The 18,892-nt window shown below is 45.8% G+C and overlaps 1 protein-coding gene across 1 annotated transcript in view; it reads left to right on the top strand.

Moving 5' to 3' along the window:
• The window catches only part of CLCN4 (Cl-/H+ antiporter 4), a 301,238-nt gene that overhangs the window by 252,139 nt on the left and 30,207 nt on the right, over positions 1–18,892 (top strand). Inside the window, exons 11-12 of the mRNA XM_086934785.1 lie at positions 5,112–5,510; positions 18,335–18,551. Of these exons, the coding sequence (XP_086790911.1) occupies positions 5,112–5,510; positions 18,335–18,551 (616 nt within the window). The remainder of the gene's footprint in view (positions 1–5,111; positions 5,511–18,334; positions 18,552–18,892) is intronic.

The following is an 18,892-nucleotide window of genomic DNA, read 5'->3' as shown; positions in this document are numbered from 1 at the left end:
AAATATGCATATTCCTCTATTTCGTTTCATTTGTTGACATACTTATGAACTGATGATGCCAAACAAGAAATCTGAGATGTGGCTGTAATCTGAGACGTGCGGTACCAATCACCTTGTGGATGTTTGAGCAAGGCGGAAACAGACGAGGCTTGCAGAAATCCCTCAAGATAAGGCCCTAGAGTAATACAAGCTCGAAGCGAAAAACAGAGTCGTTCCTGTAGGTTCACTAGTCTTAACTCCATGTCTACTTAACTAATTGATTTGTTGGTCGTACATATTGTGGAGTTAAAGTAAATATGCGGGTCAATATTAAAATGTTCATATTGTTGTGGTAGAATACCGCCCCACAGCTCTTGTAGGATGCTTTACATTCTGCCACGCAAGTGCAGTAAATTACTGATTTCTTGCTTTATGTTACTTTACTTAAGCTTTTACATTGAATTGCTGCATTTCTTTACCAATATGCATGCAAAATCAAAATAAGCACATGGACAATATTGCACTGTGAAAACTAACTATTACGCCACTTACAGGGTGGGCTGGTCTCACCCCTGTACTCAATTTGTGTGCGAGATATCTGCTTAGGTAAGAAATGAAAACTACGCACAGCAAGCATCACATAATTTTAGTCACTTCAGATTAATGCGCCTTGTTGGCTGTAAATAAAATGTGATGGAATCATGTGCATATTTTTGTCATAAAAAGGGCTTAGGTATTGCCCCTGAGCCCCACACTTTTTAACGTCTACATGTCTCCCCTCGAAGACATTGTAACTCCATTCGGCATAAAAACAGTCATGTATGCCGACGATACCCAGTTGGTAGTGTCCATAAACCAGTCGAGTAAAAGTCTGGACAACCTGTCATCATGTCTCGAGAATTCCTTTCAATGGATGTGCAAATCGCGCATGAAACTAAACGGAGAGAAATCCGAGATCCTTCTCCTGGGAAACCCACGCAGAATCCCCCCATCCCTCTCATGGCCACCCTGCATGGGATCACCCCCCACCCCCAAGTCCGAAGTCAAAAGCCTTGGTATCTGGTTGGATCAAGACCTCAACTTTAAAGTCCAGGCCAGAAAAACTGCCGGCACATGCTTCGGCCTTATTCAAACAGCGCCAAAAATTCTCCACTTAATCCCCTTTTAATCCAGGAAACTACTCATGCAGGGGCTAGTTAACTCCAGACTGGACTACGGAAATGTCCTTTATCTCGGGGCTCCGGCATCGGTCATTAACAGACTGCAATACGCCCAAAACGCCGCCGCCAGACTCCTGACCGGGACCAAATCTAGATGCTCGGCCAAACCAGCCCTCAAATCCCTACACTGGCTCCCGATTAAGGAAAGGATCACCTTTAAGACCCTCTGCATCTCACACAAAATAATGCAAGGCAGAGGCCCGCCGATTCTGAGATCTCTCGTCAAACCCCATCATTCGAACAGACAACTCAGATAGACTCCCTTTCCCTGGCCAGCGTCCCCAGAATAAAAAAAGCCCGCTCCGGGGGGCGACTGTTTTCTTACAATGCTCCAAAGCTGTGGAACTCCCTTCCACTCTCCATCCGAAGAGAACACAACCTACTTGCCTTTCGTAGGCAACTAAAAACATGGCTCTTCCCATAATCCATCACTACTACTCCCCCCCCCTCTGAAAGCTACAGGTTGATTGACAGCGCTGGGACGCCCCAGGATAGCTATGCGCTTTATAAATCTGCATTCAAATTCAAATTCAAATTCAACAAATTGTTAAGGCTTTTGCAATAAAGTCCTTTGTGAGCGTTTGCAGATCTCTTCTTTCAACTATTATAACAATTGTAAACAAAACATGTAAAAAAACAAAACAGGTTTTACATCAAGGAAGAACAATAGACTTCGACCCATGTGCTTCACACTGAGGCTATCTCACAGGGAAACAGTCATTACATCGCATGCGCAACAACGCATGCGAATGCAACGCGGTTGTTACATCGCCATACATTACAACGCAAGTCGTTACATCGGCTTGCTCTGGGGGGCGTACTAACCTAAGTGATAGTATAATTTACTATTCCAACACCATCCCTTCTGTTGTAGACACTGGAGTTGGAATAGTAAACCATAGTATTCCTAAGTCCAGCACGCCCTCTGGAGCACAATGTAAGGACTTGCGTTGTAATGTACTGCGATGTAACAACGTGGTCATTGTAAACACCATGTTGTAATTGCATGCGTTGTAAACGCATGCGATGTAAGATGTTATATTCATCTCGCAGCCCTTTAAGACCCATGCAGTCAACAAGACAGTGCCTTGGTCAGTCCCTCCACTCCACATGCCCCTCGTTGGTAAACATTTTGCCCTTTTTTACAATGATGGATTAGATGGTCACTGTTCAGTCCTGTTTCTCTCTCTGCAGAAAATGGTCTCCTCTACGCCTTCAATTGTTGGTAACATGCTCTTCAGTCTGCCTTCGATTGCTGTAATTTGGAATTCCCCCAAATTTCTTACTAAGGCTGCCTAGTAAAGCCATCTTTTTTCCCTATGGTAAGATCGGACATTTCAGTGGCACATTCTCAACTGGGTGTCTCGCTTCCAGAATAATGTCCTGCATCAAAATACTTCTCATTGAGCACCAGAGATTTTGCTTTCTTTGCCAACGTACACTTGTTCCTTGGGAGATAATTCTTATGTGACTTACCTAAAATGGTAGCTTTGAGCCACAAAAGGCACAGTACGCCTTCATTACCTTGCTCCTGAGTGATGGTACTCATGTGTTTCTTGGATTTCTACTGTCCAGAACCACTCACTATGGATAGGGGTGAGTGGGATTGCTTGTCCTCTGTGAGCTCTGGGACAAAGCTAACTCCATTCTTGACAGACCCTCATCCTTTAGAGGTGTTACTCTTCACTCTATTGTTGCACCATTTTTCTCCAGTGCAGGCTCGCCATACTGTCATAATAACACACCTGCTGCATTATATCCTGATTGACTCTGGAACCAAAGGTAGCAAAAGTTAACTAGAACAAGCATTGACAAAGCCAATTGGTCTCGCCTATGGGTGAACAATTGTCTTTGACAAATAAGTGGGGGTGGTGAACGGGAGGGCGGGTGCGGGTTGTGAACAGGGAGGCGGATTAATTATAAGTGTGTGCATGCTTATTAGAACATTTAGACAAGTACCCATGTGACCAGTTGGTACACTTTCAAAACATGAAACATCTTTAACATTAAAAACAAGCAAAGCAGCAAGATACAGCGCTGATGTTAACCTCTTAAGTGCTGCGTCGGGGCATTGGCCGATGGCAGCACTACCTCCCCAGTGCTGCGCACGACCATTGGACGTCCATTCAGCACTAGTTCCAATGGACAGCGCAGCACTGGGGAGGGATATTTGCGCCGCATCTAAGGTGTTAAAATCATTTCCAGAAGCCATGTATACAACCTATAACCTGTTAACAGTACGCACAGGCGTGCATTTCGGCAAGCGCACACGTGATTAGGTGGTACACTTTCAAAACATGTAACATCTTTAACATTAAAAAAGCAAAGGAACAAGGGACAATTGCCAATCTCAATGCAGTTCAACACCATATGAGAGATGATGCTAAACCTTTTTTAACAACTTATGTTATTGTTCAAAAGTTCGGTGCAATGAAAACCCCTCGCATCACACGCTGCAATTATACCAGGCAGATTGTCAAAAGATAGTCAAAAAGTAACAGGCAACCTCGGGAAACCGAATCTGACATTTGATCTTGGTCTTTAAATGAACAGCAAAGGTCACGAGATAAGAACAAGAATTACAGCCCTGTTTACAGAAAATCTCACAGTGAGTAAAAACACAGCGCTTGTGTCAATTGTTCACATGAAACTGTGCTGAGAAAAAGTTAATCATAGGTTCAACAGAGCATTCATCTAATAAAAGTCATGGAAGCAAATCCTACTTTGAATTGTACTGTTCCCTCTCCCTTCTTTGAAAGCAGAAATCAGTGTGTGTACATGCTTGTGCACACACGGGGTGGCTGCTTGTGAGCGAGTGTGTTTTTGTGTCTGTTTTCTCATTCCTTTCGTTGGCGCTGTGTGATGTTTGCTTGGATGAGAGTCTTTATATAGCCTTTCCTTGAAATAATTTGCCATGGATACAACTGCAAATAAAAAACTCAAGGATCCCATATTTTTGATTTAAAAAAAAAATTAGGAGATGGAACTGTGATTAATTAAGAATTAAAGCAGCAAGACACTGCTAGGATGTTAAAAATAAATTTCAGAAGTGACACAAACAACTTATAACCTGCTAACAGTACGCACTGGCGTCCACTTAGGCAAACACACACATGACCACTTGGTGCACTTTCAAATCATTTAACATCGTTGACATTAAAAAATAGGAACACGAACAATAGAAATATTGCCAATGCTAAGGCATTACAAAACCAGATGAGAGATGATCCCAAACCTTTTTTTTACAACTTACATTATGTTTCAAACGTTTGGTGGGATGAAAACCCCTAGCATGACATGCTGTAATTACACCGGGGCAGATGGTAAAAAGTTAGTCAAAGGAAAGAGGCGCATTCGTGGAAACGGCCTCTGACATTTGATATTAGTCTTTAAATGAACTACAAATGTGACAAGGTAAGACCAATATTAACAGCCCTGTTAACAGAAAAGCTTGTAGCTACTCAAAACACAAACCCTTGTGTGATGTGCTTTTTCAAATAATTTTTCTTTTCTTTAAGGTAGTATCTATAATAAAACAAGTGGAAGGTTACAATTAATGAAGCGCTGTACGAGTGAACAACCAACGAAAAGGAGGTACAAATAGGAAAGATTAACATCTTGGAAGCAAGGGTTTTTAAAGGACACTGAAAAAAACAAATCAAAATAGCAATGGGCAGGCTGTAAGCCCACAACGTTTATACAACATGTCTTGAAGATACAGCACAAGCACTATCTAGGCTCGAACTAAAAATGTAGAATGTCTGATGGTTGGTAGTTTATGTATTACCTTACTGAAACACCTTGAATATCAGTAACACCTTCCAGTATATGAATGGTTCATTGACAAGTGTCAACTCAGAGAAAATGTTTTAGAATTTGTCAGAGTATCTTAATGTGATGTGTTATTTCTAGGTGGGGTCACAAGAATGACGGTCTCCTTGGTGGTCATCATGTTTGAATTGACTGGAGGATTAGAGTATATTGTGCCACTAATGGCTGCAGCAGTGACAAGCAAATGGGTGGCAGATGCATTTGGCAAAGAAGGAATTTATGAGGCTCATATCCACCTGAATGGATACCCATTCCTGGATGTTAAGGATGAATTTACTCACAAAACTCTAGCAACTGATGTGATGAGGCCCAGAAGAGGGGAGCCACCTCTCTCTGTCTTGACCCAGGACAACATGACAGTAGAAGACGTGGAAACACTGATCAAAGAGACGGATTACAATGGCTTCCCAGTGGTGGTCTCCAGAGACTCAGAACGACTCATTGGCTTTGCTCAGAGAAGAGAACTCATCCTTGCAATAAGTAAGTATATGCTTATTACTTTGTGTTGTCCATTCCTAATGATGTTCTGTTCGGTTATAGTATTTAAATTCCAAAGTAATGCTGCTTACAGGACATGAATCTGGATAGTGCACAGCAATCTTATTCGTGATGCTAACCTGGTTTTTGTAAGTCTCATCAAATATAGTTGCAGCTTGTTAATTTGTACTGTGCATACAGGCTGAGCTTTGAATTGTAGCTTAGTTAAGATGTTTATTTTGCTGGCCATAGACATAAATAGAAACTAGACTTGTATTTATAATTACTTTATATGCAACAGTGAACCAACTCATACTTTAAAAAACAAAAATACTCCAGTATCTATCAGAAAATATTAACTAACAGGTTGCATAATATACTAACTTGACAGGATCTAGTTGGTATTATATTTGTATCATATGAATTATCTATCCTAAATTCTGCCTCTTCCAGTAGAACAAGTAAACAATCTTTTTTTGCCAGTCATTTTGATGAAGTTGCAGTATAAAAACAATTTTTGTTATTCCATTTTTGGGGTAAAGTAATGAACCCCAATTGAAAACACAAATACAGAATGTGAGATCCCAGTTGACTGCAGTACACATAGCCCAAGCATATAACTTCACTAGGCAGTTCATTTTGAAAGTCAGTACAGGAAGAATTATTTTTGAAAGTAGTAGTATCGGTAGAAGAGATTCACCCAGCCGTTGTGCAGAATAGGGTCTCATATCACTCTATTAATGGTCTGCAGTTTCATACCCTGTCCCTCCTTGCAAAGTCGTTTCAATATTTCATCCAATGGTCCAAGAGCTTCATGTGTTTCCAAGGGTATCCCCATCTCATTCTCAGCAAGCATACATCAACCCATGTTAGACTGCCATTGCACCAGAATCCGGCTCTCCTGCTGCCACAGAGCCTGCTACATCCTGTCCTGGCAGGCAAGCTGTAGTCACGAATTATACAGCACTTCATTGTACTTTGGAAGATTTTCATTGTTCCATATTCTAGTAATAACACATGTTTCGGATTCAGTGCTGGCATAGACTCTAGTACCACGTTCAAACTTGTAATGATTCCCTCCTAGATGTTGCTTAGCTAGGATGGAGCTTTATTGTGTGAAATAAACCACTAGTTTTCCCCCTTAGGCTTATATCAGATTCTGTTTTTCTCATCTTCTTGTACCTTGTTTGGGAGAAATACACTCAGTGTAATACATTCTGCTGTGCCAGCTTGACTCCTGCACACACTAATACTTTTTGGAGGTGTTGGAGTGCATGCTCCCATTCTGAATCTTTGACAGCTTTTCTATTCTATTCTACATATTTATAAAGTGTAAACAACCACCCAGAAGGGTATTCTGGTGCTAGAAACCACTGCTAAGCAAGAGGATCTGCCAACCAGTTGGTCCTTAGATTCTTCAGTTTGCCAAGGACTGTATAGCCCAGTGTAATGTGGGTCATACACACCACCTCACAAATAGCCTCTCATACAACACTATGCTACAAAGCAACACGAACTGGGAGCCATATAGGCTATGAATTCATAGGGTATCACAAAGATGTGTTATATAACATTGCGTACTGGGTTCTCTTCCTTATTCCAGTTCTTGCTAACATTAAAGATTACCTCCTCCAGAAAGGCACATTTTGCCCCACTTCCTGTCATCCTGTTAAAAAGAAGCCCAATCCTGGTTTCTCCACTTCTCTGGGTCAAGTAATTAAGGAGTGTCTGCCCAGAAGTCGCTGTGTACATTTCTAAATAACCCCACAACTTTTGATAATAGTCACTTTGATTTAATGTTAGGAGGAATGGTGATATTTGAGTATTGAATGTTACTACTATGTAATCAAGTTATTACACCTGTGTCCTGCTTCCCAGTTCTAGTGTTTATTAACATAAGGAATATCGGAGCAAACCCACTGGATGCTACTACTGAGGTTCAAATGGCACAAGAACACCACATGACACGTAGACTTCTGTAGATTTAACTGCTCACTCATGTGTTATACTTTAATACTGAAGAACATGCAAGAAACTTCTGTTTCCGCAATTCTTTGCAGAGAATCCTCGAGCTTTAGATTGTAGTGGTGGAGGAATGTAAACTTGGGAGTTGTCAGTTCTACCATGGGAAAGGTACTCCAGTGGTGCATCTTGAACCTTTTCCCATGAGGTCCCAATGCACCTAGGTAAAATAATATTAAACTTGTGATGCTGTGTAGGCAGCTGGAATCACTAGTGTTACACAACACTTCACCCTGTCTTTCTGTGCGGCACCATCATTTTTTTAAAAAGCTCTGACAATTTTAAGTACACCATTTAAGCCAATTACATATGACCTGTCTTCCTGCTCTCCATGGAGTACAAAACCATATCCATCGGACACAAAGAATGAAAAATGTCCTAGCTATCATAACGGAAAGTTTCAATACTATTAAGGACTCTGAGGCGAGGATTATGCTTTATCTTTCTTTACTTCATTAACAGTAGTGACTCGGTTGTTTTTTCCCCGTGTTTGCAGTCAGATTGATTTTGACCCGACTTCGATTTCCAAGCAAAATTAGAACCGAAGCTGCCAAGCGCCCATTCAACCATCTTTTGGATAACAGCACCAGCCCACAAGATCCCATATCTATGGACATAAATACTCTATGCTAATAAAAAGGCTCCTTGGTCACCAAGTTCCATACCAGAGAGATTGTTTAAGCATCCTCTATTGTTTGAGCCATTCACCATCCAATACCTATCTACCAGGGTATCCGTGGCGCTCTCACCTACGGGACAACTGTGCTCTCTCACATAGGACTTTCGTCCAGGTTTCCAACGCGTAACTTTGCCTCAAGACCAACAGTGTGGTATTTCATTTAATTTGGATTTCAGCACAGCTTATAGCAGTGTTTTAATGACAACAGTCCTGAAGATGGTCTCGATAATTTTGTTGTAGAGAGACCGAAACGTCGACCTTCATCTTATCTCTACAGTGTTTGATTCACTTTGTTCTCTGAGATAGATGTTTTTTCTAGGTTTTGCTGTATTATTGATTATTTGCTACTAGGCTTTTCATATCAGCATTGCCTTACCTGCTTCTTTGATTCTTTGCTGACTTAATGAACTTTTTGATAAAGCTCTTTTTTTGATACACCTTTGTGTTTTGTTGTTTATATGTTTATATGTTTTTATGTGTTTTATAAATTGATTGTGTGTATTTAATTACATGATTTATACATTAGGTTATTTAACTTTAGCCTTATAGTAAATTGAACAACTGATCTCTGCTTTGAATCAAATCCCTTGAAGGCCTCCCTAGCTTACATAAAGTCCTTTTTTTATGATTTAGGCCTGCAGAGATATTTTACTCACCCAGACACTTTCTCTGAAATACCAAGAAGAGAGCTAAAAAGGATCTCTCTCCTTCATCTGGGCGACCTTCGATTGGTTCAAGAAATAGGAAAGCGTTCAGTAATAGGAAAGCGTTCAGTGCAACATCTGCTGATCTATGTATCTATCTATCTATCTATCTATCTATCTATCTATCTATCTATCTATCTATCTATCTATCTATCTATCTTTCCATCTATCTCTCTCTCTCTCTCATATGTATATATATATATATATATCTCCACTCCACACTCCCATGCGAAACAAGAAAATAGAGCACACACGGGTCTCCCAGAGGCTTCTTTATTTTGACCTTTGCATGACGCGTTTCGTCTTAAATGACTTTCTCAAATATGGTCAATTCACAATTGATTCACCAGTCCACAATTTAAAAACACTATGCCCTTCTACGATTGGTTGGAACACAGCTGCCTGTTGCGTGGGAAGACCCGGACTCGGAAATCCAAGTTCGAATAGGAGCGGACAACTCATGTAAGTACTGCACCCAGTGGGCCGTGTCCGCTCCTTTTACCATGCCGGTCGAGATGAATCTGTGGCGGCAAGCCGCTCTCTGGGACCCTCACCCCACCGCAAAAGTCCCGAATCTCACCCGTAGGCACCACTTCAGTAAGAGGCTCCCCCTGCGAAGTCGCAGTCCACTCAGCAATGGCAGGGCACAATCCCAGGTATGCGGCGATTCACCGTTCCCAAAATGCTTTTAGGCTTCCAACAGTTTGCCACAGAATACCGCCGAACTGCTTTGGTGGTGGGTACTCCTTGGCGCTTGTGGCCGCACCCAAACATCCACTCCACACTCCATTGTGAAACAAGAAAGTAGAGCACACACGGGTCTCCCAGAGGCTGCTTTATTTTTCATATATACATATATGAATAAAATATTTGTGTGCGTTTGTGTTTCCATTTTGTGTACTGTTTCACAACCCACAACAATAAATTCAATATTTTTTAAGGAAATCTGGCTTCATTTATTGGCATAAGAGAATTGTGGTATGCCACTGCTGTGGAGGATTGCAAGGTCTCTGTTCTCTTGAAGAAGCATTGACAAATGGCTGAGAAATGTGAAGTTTCCAAGCACCTCTGGCCTAGGTCACTGAATCGATTATGTACGATATGTAGGACTGTTAGACTGGAAAGTGATTTTGCTAGAGGAAACCTAGATGCTTAATCGGGACTTTTATAAAACCACAGTATGTTCATAATGAACAATGTACATTAAAATAGGAATCTCATACATTATTTCTGAAAGTTGATAATCCATTGTTATACTGATTGATTGATTGACAGTGGGAAAGATCAAGAATAATACACTCACTTTTCAGGGTCTGGTGCATTTTTCGTGTTGAATTCAGTGCTTAGTAGCCTTGTCTATAACTCTTCAAATTGATAATGAAAACAACAAATGAAAATGTAATGATTATTGAGCAAGAGGATAAGTGTTGTATTCTGGGCTCCCTCCGCATCCAGGTTTCCGCTCGATCCCAAAGGTGGGTGTTGCCAATAGTCCGGCCTGTGCTCTCCTACCGTCCACTGGTCGTCAGGGTCTTGTGAATGGGTGCCTGTTCTGTTCTTGGTGCTCTCAGTGTTCTCCTGGACGTGTGGGTCACTGTACACAATGTTGTGGTGTGTCACCTCTCTTCACCTTCACCTTTTCCAGATGTTGTTCTTGGCGTCGTGCCACATGACTTCTTTCTTTATTCTTTTCTCCATGGCGTTGTGCCACTCCTTCTCCCTTCTCCTTTTCGAGACACAGTGCGGTCACCTTTCTTCCTTTGTCTTGCTGACCAGGCTTCTTCAAGCAGCGTGCACTCCGCCTGTTTCCGTCTGGTCTTGTCCTGTCTTTAGGGCACTGTCTTCTCTCCACTCTTGGGTGACTGGACCGGTCATTACGATCTTCTCTCTTGCCTCCTGTTACTTCTTTTCTTGTAGATAGTGTGTCCGTCTCTCCAGGTCTTCTTTTGGGCATTCTCCTGATTTCTCAGTTTACAGACATCTTCTGGTAGGACATCTTCTCCTCACTTCTTGGCAGAATACCTTCGCTGCGCCATTCTGGCGGGTCAGCTTTCTGGCGACCTTTTGGCAGGTCGGTTTTCTTCTCCTTCACGGGCGATCATCTGGGTGATCGGCTTTCGAATCGGCACACTTTTGTCTGCGCGTTGGCGCACTTTCTTCTGCTCTCTTCTTATGCTTTGCAGGTACCGGAGGGTTACGTCACCTCTCCTTGAATCTTCTCCGGTGGGCGCACTTCTCGCACGCGATGCCCGTGAGACTCTTTAAATTCGTGGGGCGTTGACCGTGCGTGGTTTCTTCGCCTCCTTTTGGCTGCGGGGTAACTTTGTGTCACTCTCCCATTGCACGTCAGTGTGCATTGCGGTTGCAAGTTTTGCTTCACTTCGTACCGGCCGCGGTACATCTTCTGTGTAGCTTTGTTCCATGTGCTTCTTTAGCTCCTCTGGCGTTGTCGCTCTTTTTCATGTGCGTGTCGCACTTCTTTTTCTTCTTCAAACACTTGGGTACTTGCCTCACATGTCTTAGGGTGCAGCTTCCTCTCTGTTAGGCGCTGTCCTGTACCGTATGCGTCCGGGGTACACTTGCGCGCTTCCAGTTGGTTGTCCTTGAATCTTGCTGCTTGTGGTAGACGTCTTGACTTTCCCTCGCCGTCCAGCGTGAGGTTATTGTCTCTCCTGCGGTTGCGGTGAGCACCTGTGGCCACCAGGAGTCACTTCAGCAGGGATGATGGCTCTCTGTCTCCGTCCGTGTAGCTGTAGGCTTTCTTTCCCTCTGTAGGCTTTCCCTTGGCTTGGCTTGTGCTTGTTTGCTTCCTTGGCTTCTTTTGGTAGCAGCCTCCTCTTCTTGGTGACTTTCTTTCCTGTTTCAGCTTGTAGAACCAGCTGTCTATAAAGTGTGCAGGAGAGGGGGCTGGAGTCACTGCAGACCCCGGACACCAGAAGCTAGACTTCACCTTCAGGTAAGTCATCATTCTTTCTTTCGAAACTTGGCAGGGTGTGGCTAGTTCCTATCTGCGCTGTGCTGGGTGAGCACCCGCAGGCCCAATCTCATTGCTGCAGCATTTTTCACTTTTCCTGCTCCCTGCACTTTTCCTCGTGCCTGTAGTCACTTGTGGCCTCTTGTAGGGCGGTCCTCTGCAGCTGCTGGCCCTCCACTCTTACCAGGGGACTCCGGAGGTGGGGCTCCTTTCTCTTCCCCGCAGCGATTGGATGAGGAGGATGTGCGGGTAATTCAGATGGACAGAGTGCATAGAGTGGGGTTGCCTAGAAGAGGGGGGGGCCCTCCTCACATTCTCGTCTGTGTCCATGATTTCCAGGTGAAAGAGCGCATCCTCCGCAAGGCCAGGGCCATTACGTTGTTGCAGTTCAGGGACCATCGCCCTCAGCTGTATCAGGATTTAGCGGCCTCCACGCTGCAGAAACGGAGGGAGTTCCGTCCAGTGACTGCTTTTTTGAGGGAGCGTGCCATTGCTTACTCCTGGGGACATCCTTTCAGAATTATCTTCCGGTGGCAGAACCGGCTCGCACAGATTCTCTCACTCCAGGTGGCGAAGGACCTCTTGGGCCTGGAGGATGTACCACCCTCACAGGGAGCACCCGCTTCCCCATCTCGGAGGCGCCACCGCTCGTCTTCCTGGCACAGAGTGGGCGCTTCCCCTGACGGCGGCGGCCGGATCGCACTACCAGCTTGCAGGAACGGGGCAACGCGGTGGCATCGGTGGCCTCGGCTACCCTGGCTGATACACAGCAAAGTTCTGGAGCAGCGTGACCTCTGTCTTGATGATGGATCAACGCCGGAGGGGTTTCGGCCTTCTGGTCTGGGGGTATGGATGTACTTTTGGAGGAGACACCCTTGACCATGGCCGTGGGGGCTACCGTGTTGGTCCCCCTAACCCACTTCCGGAATGGAAGGCCCCTCGCGAACGTTGGACTTCTGGACACGGAGTACTCTCTTCGAATTCACAAGTTTGATTCAGTTCTTGCTATTGTTTTTTTTCTATGAGGGGGGGGGCTGGGAGTTGGGGGGCTTGGGTTGTTGGGGGGGGTCCCATGACGGTGGAGAGCGGGGCTGCTGAGTGAATGGTTGCTGCTGTGTGTGCGGGCTTCGGCTCGGTGTGGGCAAGCTGGTACTGCGGGTAGGATTGTTATGGATGTGTGGGAAGCTTTGGGCTATGATGGGGGGAGAGTAGCGGACCCTTTGGAAGTTCCCTTGATTGGAGGACGTCTGACTACAGGGGTGGGGACTCTTCAGGTGACAGTAGAGAGTTTTGGGGTCCATTTCTATTATGCCGATTAGTATAGGAACCTGGAACGTTAAGGGTATGAATTCGCCGCAGAAGAGGCAGAAGGTGTGGAAATATGTGGTGGATCATCAACTTGATGTGGTGGGGTTGCAGGAAACCCATCTGGCACGGAAGGATGAGATGCGGCTGCGACACAGGGCGTATCCCATTATCTATAGGTCTTCCGATGCCACGAAGCATAGGGGGGTGGCTCTCCTTTTCCGAGCTACACTTCACTTTCAACCTGTGGAGGTGCGTACCGATAAGGAAGGCCTTTGGTTGATGGTCAAAGGGCTTATTCAGGGCCGGCTGTGTACTTTTGTGGTGGTGTATCTACCCAACGCTGGTCAGAATAAGTTTTTACAGGATTTGTTGCTGAAGGTCGGAGACTTTGCGGAGGGGCATCTGTTTTTGTTGGGGGATTTTAATCTCGTGTGGGACAAGGAGATGGATAGCTCAGGGGGACATAGGGCGGGTACTGGGGTGTTTTCTGCGTCAACGCAGCGGGAGGTGGGGGAGCTGGGGCTGGTTGATGGCTGGCGTTTTTTCCACCCTACTACAAAGGATTACACGTTCTTCTCCCACGTACATCATTCCTATTCCCGTTTGGACTCCATATTTCTTAGCCAATCACTGCGCGGGGACATGGTAGATGCTGCCATTCTTCCGATATCCGTTTCGGACCATAGTCTGTTGGTGCTTAGCCTTCGCTGGTCGCCGCCCGGTGCGTCGCAACGGAAGTGGTACTTCCCGGCATCGGTGATCAGGGACGATACGTCCAATAAAGCCTTGCGACTTGCCATTAGAGAATTCTTTGATCTTAACCCCCCGTCGGACACCTCACTGTCGAACACATGGGACGCCTTTAAGGCTACGATCAGGGGCACGTGTCTGGGACTCAACTCGCAGCTCAACACCCTGCGGAGGAAGGAACGTGAGGCCCTGGAAGCTGAGGTGGTCGAGCTTGAACGAGCTCACAAACTCAACCCCTCGAGGGTGACCCTCCGACCGCTGACAGCGGTGAGGGGCAAATTAAAGGCGCACTACGCCAATAGGGCCGAGCTTACGCTCTTGAGACTGGGGCGACAATCCTATTCATGCGGTAACAAGGTGGGCAGGCACTTGGCGCGGCAGCTGCGGGATAGGAGAGAACAAGAATATATAGGAGGGATCAGAGACGCTACAGGTGTGCTGCAACATCGGGACGAAACGAAGGCGGACATTTTTGGACGCTTTTACGCCGAGTTGTACACGGGAGATAACCTGGAAGCGCAAACACAAAGAGAGTTCTTGCAACGTTTGCCTCTACCTCGAATATCTAAAGAATAGAACGAGTTATTGGAGGCGCCGATTTCTAGTGAGGAAGTTCTCTCCGCTATCAAAAATCTGAAGTTGCACAAGGCCCCGGGTCCGGATGGTTACACCGCGGTCTTTATAAGACATATGCTACCGAGCTGTGTGACTTTCTCGTGGCTCTCTTTAACGATATGGCGTCGTCCGGAACTTCCACAGGGACCCTGGCCGAGGCGGTGATCAGGGTCCTGCCGAAACCAGGGAAGGATCCGGCGCAATGTGCTTCCTTTCGCCCCATTGCCTTACTTAACATTGACGCAAAATCATATTCAGCAATCCTGGCGAGCCGCTTACAGGATATGATGCCGGCGATCTTCCACCCAGACCAGTCTGGCTTTATTAAAGGACGCCAGACCCACGATAATACTCGTAGAGTGGTTCACCTCATCGAAAAGGCGGACAGGTTCTGCATTCCGGCTGTGCTTGTGGGCCTGGACGCGGAGAAGGCCTTTGACTGAGTAGATTGGGGTTTTTTGTTTAATACGCTAACAGCTTTTGGCTTTTCTGACAAATTCATCACTATGGTGAAGGCTAATTTTTGCAACCCACGTTCGAGAGTGGCAGTGAATGACCAGCTGTCGGCGTTCTTCCCACATTCGAGAGGCACCAGACAGGGATGTCCCCTCTCTCCCCTGCTGTTCGCGCTCAGTATTGAGCCTCTAGCGGTGGCGGTGAGGGAACATGACGGCGTGAGAGGCATACCGTTCACGGGAGAGCAACACAAAATCTCGCTCTTCGCGGACGACATCTTGTTTTCGGTGGCGGACCCGGCAGGTTCCTTGCCTTGCATTAGGGAGATTCTACTTGACTTTGAATATTTTTGAATTTGACTCTCTCACAAACTGACGTGGCTCATGTGCGGACGTTGACGCCATTGGCGCGGGCAACCGGATCGATAGTTTATCTGGGAGTCCACCTGACCCCGACGGTGGGCAAACTGTTCGTGGCCAACTTCCCACCCCTCTTGACGAAGACCCGGGCCGAATTGGAGAGGTGGAAACCTAAATTCCTGTCCTGGCTAGGTAGGATACACGCGATCAAAATGGTCCTTCTCCCCAAATATTTGTACCTATTCCAAGCCCTGCCTATTCCGCTGGATAGCGCCTACTTCCGGCAGCTTAAAACGCAGATACTGCGATTTGTCTGGCAAGGGGGCCGAGCCCGGCTGTCCTTCACAGTCTTACGCCGGCCTCGGTCGAAGGGTGGAGTGGGCCTGCCGGACCTGCATCTCTATTATAAGGCTGCCCAATTGAGGGTAATGGTGGAATGGTCGCAGCAGCTATCAGAAAAACATTGGCTGCATATGGACCGGAGTGTGACTGGTCGATCCATTTGGGATCTGGCCTGCAAACCGAAGAGGGATCGCCCCTTGAACGCCTACATCAGTACCCCCACGGGTACTACGCTGAAGGTCTGGGATACCCTGGCTACTGATGAGCGGTGGACGACTTTCTCGTCTCCGTTCACGCCCTTGCATTTCAATCCGGCCTTTCCGCCGGCGCTTAGCGAGGGGCCCTTTGACGCATGGAGGGAGGGTGGGTGTAGGGCATTAACTCACCTATTTCATGGCTCTGACCCGTTGACCTTTGCTAACTGTATACGGGACTATCAGGTGCCACAGACCGATAGGTATCGACATGTCCAATTGCTACACTGGGCCACATCTCCAGGGGTGCTGGAGGCAGCTACGAGACCTCCCTCGAAGTTCGAGGCTTTTCTGCTGCGGACGTCTACCATGAAGGGAGTCATCTCCTTCCTATATCAATTACTGCTTCAATCCGAACAGTCACCTAGACCACGCTACATGGAGCAGTGGGAGGAGATGGTGGGGAGGGATGTTACCGACACCGAATGGTAAGCGCTTTGGAGGGACATGACCCAATTTAACCACTCGATCCATCTTAGGGAGGCTCACTTAAAGACTCTCACGCAATGGTATTTGTGCCCGACTAGGCTCCACCGTATCTATCTGGCTACCTCGGATAAGTGCTGGAGGGGATGTGGACTCTTGGGGGACTTCCGCCACATTTGGTGGGACTGCCCGGTGATTAGACCTTACTGGGACGAAATTCTCTCACATATCAAAGATATCCTTCAATACCCTATAGAGGACTATATGGCTTTTGTGCTGTTGGGTCTGCGAGACCCCGGCCTTGAACACCAGACGCGATCTGATAAAAAGATTCTGTGGTTGTGCTTGGGGGCGGCCAAGCTCACGTTGGAGGCACCAGCGATTTCTCTTTGGCACGCAAGGCTCTGGAGGCTTTTGAGCTTAGAAAGAATGGCGGACATCTTCCTCAGTAATTACAAGAATTTCAAGCACGTGTGGGGTCCCTTGGTAACCTTCCTATCTAAAGGCTTGCCGTTGGCTGTTTGCCCAGCATCATTGAGATCTCTGCACCTATTCCAAATTTAGTGTGGCTTCTGAATGAATGTGGTACGTGTGTATCACCGTCATGGGGGTGGGGGGGGTGGGAGGGGGAGTGGGAGTTGCATTTTCTTCCTTCTTTTTTTTCTTCCTCTTTGTAACCGAGGTGCTTGTTCTCGCCGATTGGCGCATTTGAATGGTTTGTAACAGCCTGAAGACCTGCTTGCTATGGGACATCCTGACTTCATAAGGCTCAGCACCGATGATGCTTTTCGCTTATTACTTTCCTTCCTGCAGGTACCTGGACTGATTGGCTTGATTTCCCTTCTTTGCGGTGTGGCACCATCATTGTTTTCATTTGGTTTATTCCCCCTGCGTGGGGACATGTGCGGCGCCTCAGTGCTTCTTTCCTGTGTTTCTTTTTGTTCTATGCAAAATAAAAGTTTAAAAAAAAAAAAAAATGTGGCATCTCTTAGCAATGAAGCAGTTTACTCGTAATCTGGCATAGGGAGAGCCCACATTCACAGGGAGGTCGAAAAAACTCTTGCTCTAATGCTTCCCAAATATAGAGCTTCTCTGCCTTTCGCCCAGGTCTGAGCCCTTCGAATACTTAGGTGTGAAAATCGACTCAACCGCATAGGGCCCATGTATCCCTGGAAATGTATATACCACCAATAAGCTTAACTCAACACCCACGCATAGACACAATGGAGGCGGTGACCCCTTGCACACATTCGAATATCCCAGCATCTATCCCTAGGTGCTCAACAATGATACCTCTACACACCCAATACTACACACTCCCCTGGCTAATTATCCACACCAGAACTCCTAGCATCTTGTTAGTTTAATGTTAATGAATGGGGAGGAAGGGGGAAAGGTGTGAAAAGTGGGCAACTGTTAGTTCCTGAACAATTGTGTGTGTTAAATTATGGAATGAAAGCGCTTTACCGAATCAACAGGGTGCAAAGCCCACTTCGTTGGATAAAATAAGAAGGGGTTGACGTAAAATTCCAAATTCCTCATGATCGTCACTAATCAAATACTTTTGCCAATGGTTTAAACCACTGAAATAAAGGTTTTGGCATTAGTGGTGGGTATGATGCACCCACTTATAGCCAGAATGAGTCATTGCAAAACCTCAGAAAAAGCCCAAAGAGTAGCAACAATAAAGCCATGCTAACCCTATCCGGAGCTCATTACTGTAAATGCTGATGACAGTCTTTAACAGTGATGATGGTGGATGAGTGCTTGTCTAATGATTTTTATCTAAAGGCAGTATAAAAATGGGGCAACCATCCATCACTTGTATGCAATGGGTGTTATACTTTACCAGAGGGCGTTACTTATTACTAATAATCACAAAGTAATCCGGTCCATCATATTGCTGAAGCTTCTAATAGTTTTATTGGCCCTGTTTAGAGAACGCAAGGCAGAGGCAAGATGGGGTGGTGAGCAACTCCATCTTGTACTTCACGGAAGACGCGCCAGAGCTCGCAGCCAACAGCCCTCATCCTTTGAAGCTGCGGCGGATATTGAACCTGAGCCCCTTCACTGTGACTGACCACACACCAATGGAGACTGTTGTTGACATATTCCGCAAACTGGGACTGCGGCAATGCCTTGTCACTCGAAGCGGGTGAGTGTTAGAGAGATCGAATGATTTGAATGTGGTGACCTAATACATAAAGTTTTGTTTTTCAGGTTTTTTAGCTGGTGCACCTTGAATACATACTTTGCTTTAATTGTTTATTTCGATATTGCTTTTTTACTTGTGTGGACTGCACTTAAGGTTCACTCAGTTTTGCCCTAAATAGTGCAGCTTGTTTGTGTTGGTGGTATTTAATCAACATTCTTTCTGGACTTGATGCCATATTCCCCCGACCATGAGGAAAGACAGACAGAATTGAGCTTTATCACTGTTATTCTTGTCCCAGTGATACGCTTGCTGGAGAGGATGTGCTGATGGACTTTCTTAGG

This window comes from Lissotriton vulgaris, chromosome 8 (genome assembly GCF_964263255.1).
Source record: "Lissotriton vulgaris chromosome 8, aLisVul1.2, whole genome shotgun sequence".
NCBI lineage: Eukaryota > Metazoa > Chordata > Amphibia > Caudata > Salamandridae > Lissotriton > Lissotriton vulgaris.
This window is presented reverse-complemented; position numbering and strand designations above follow the sequence as displayed.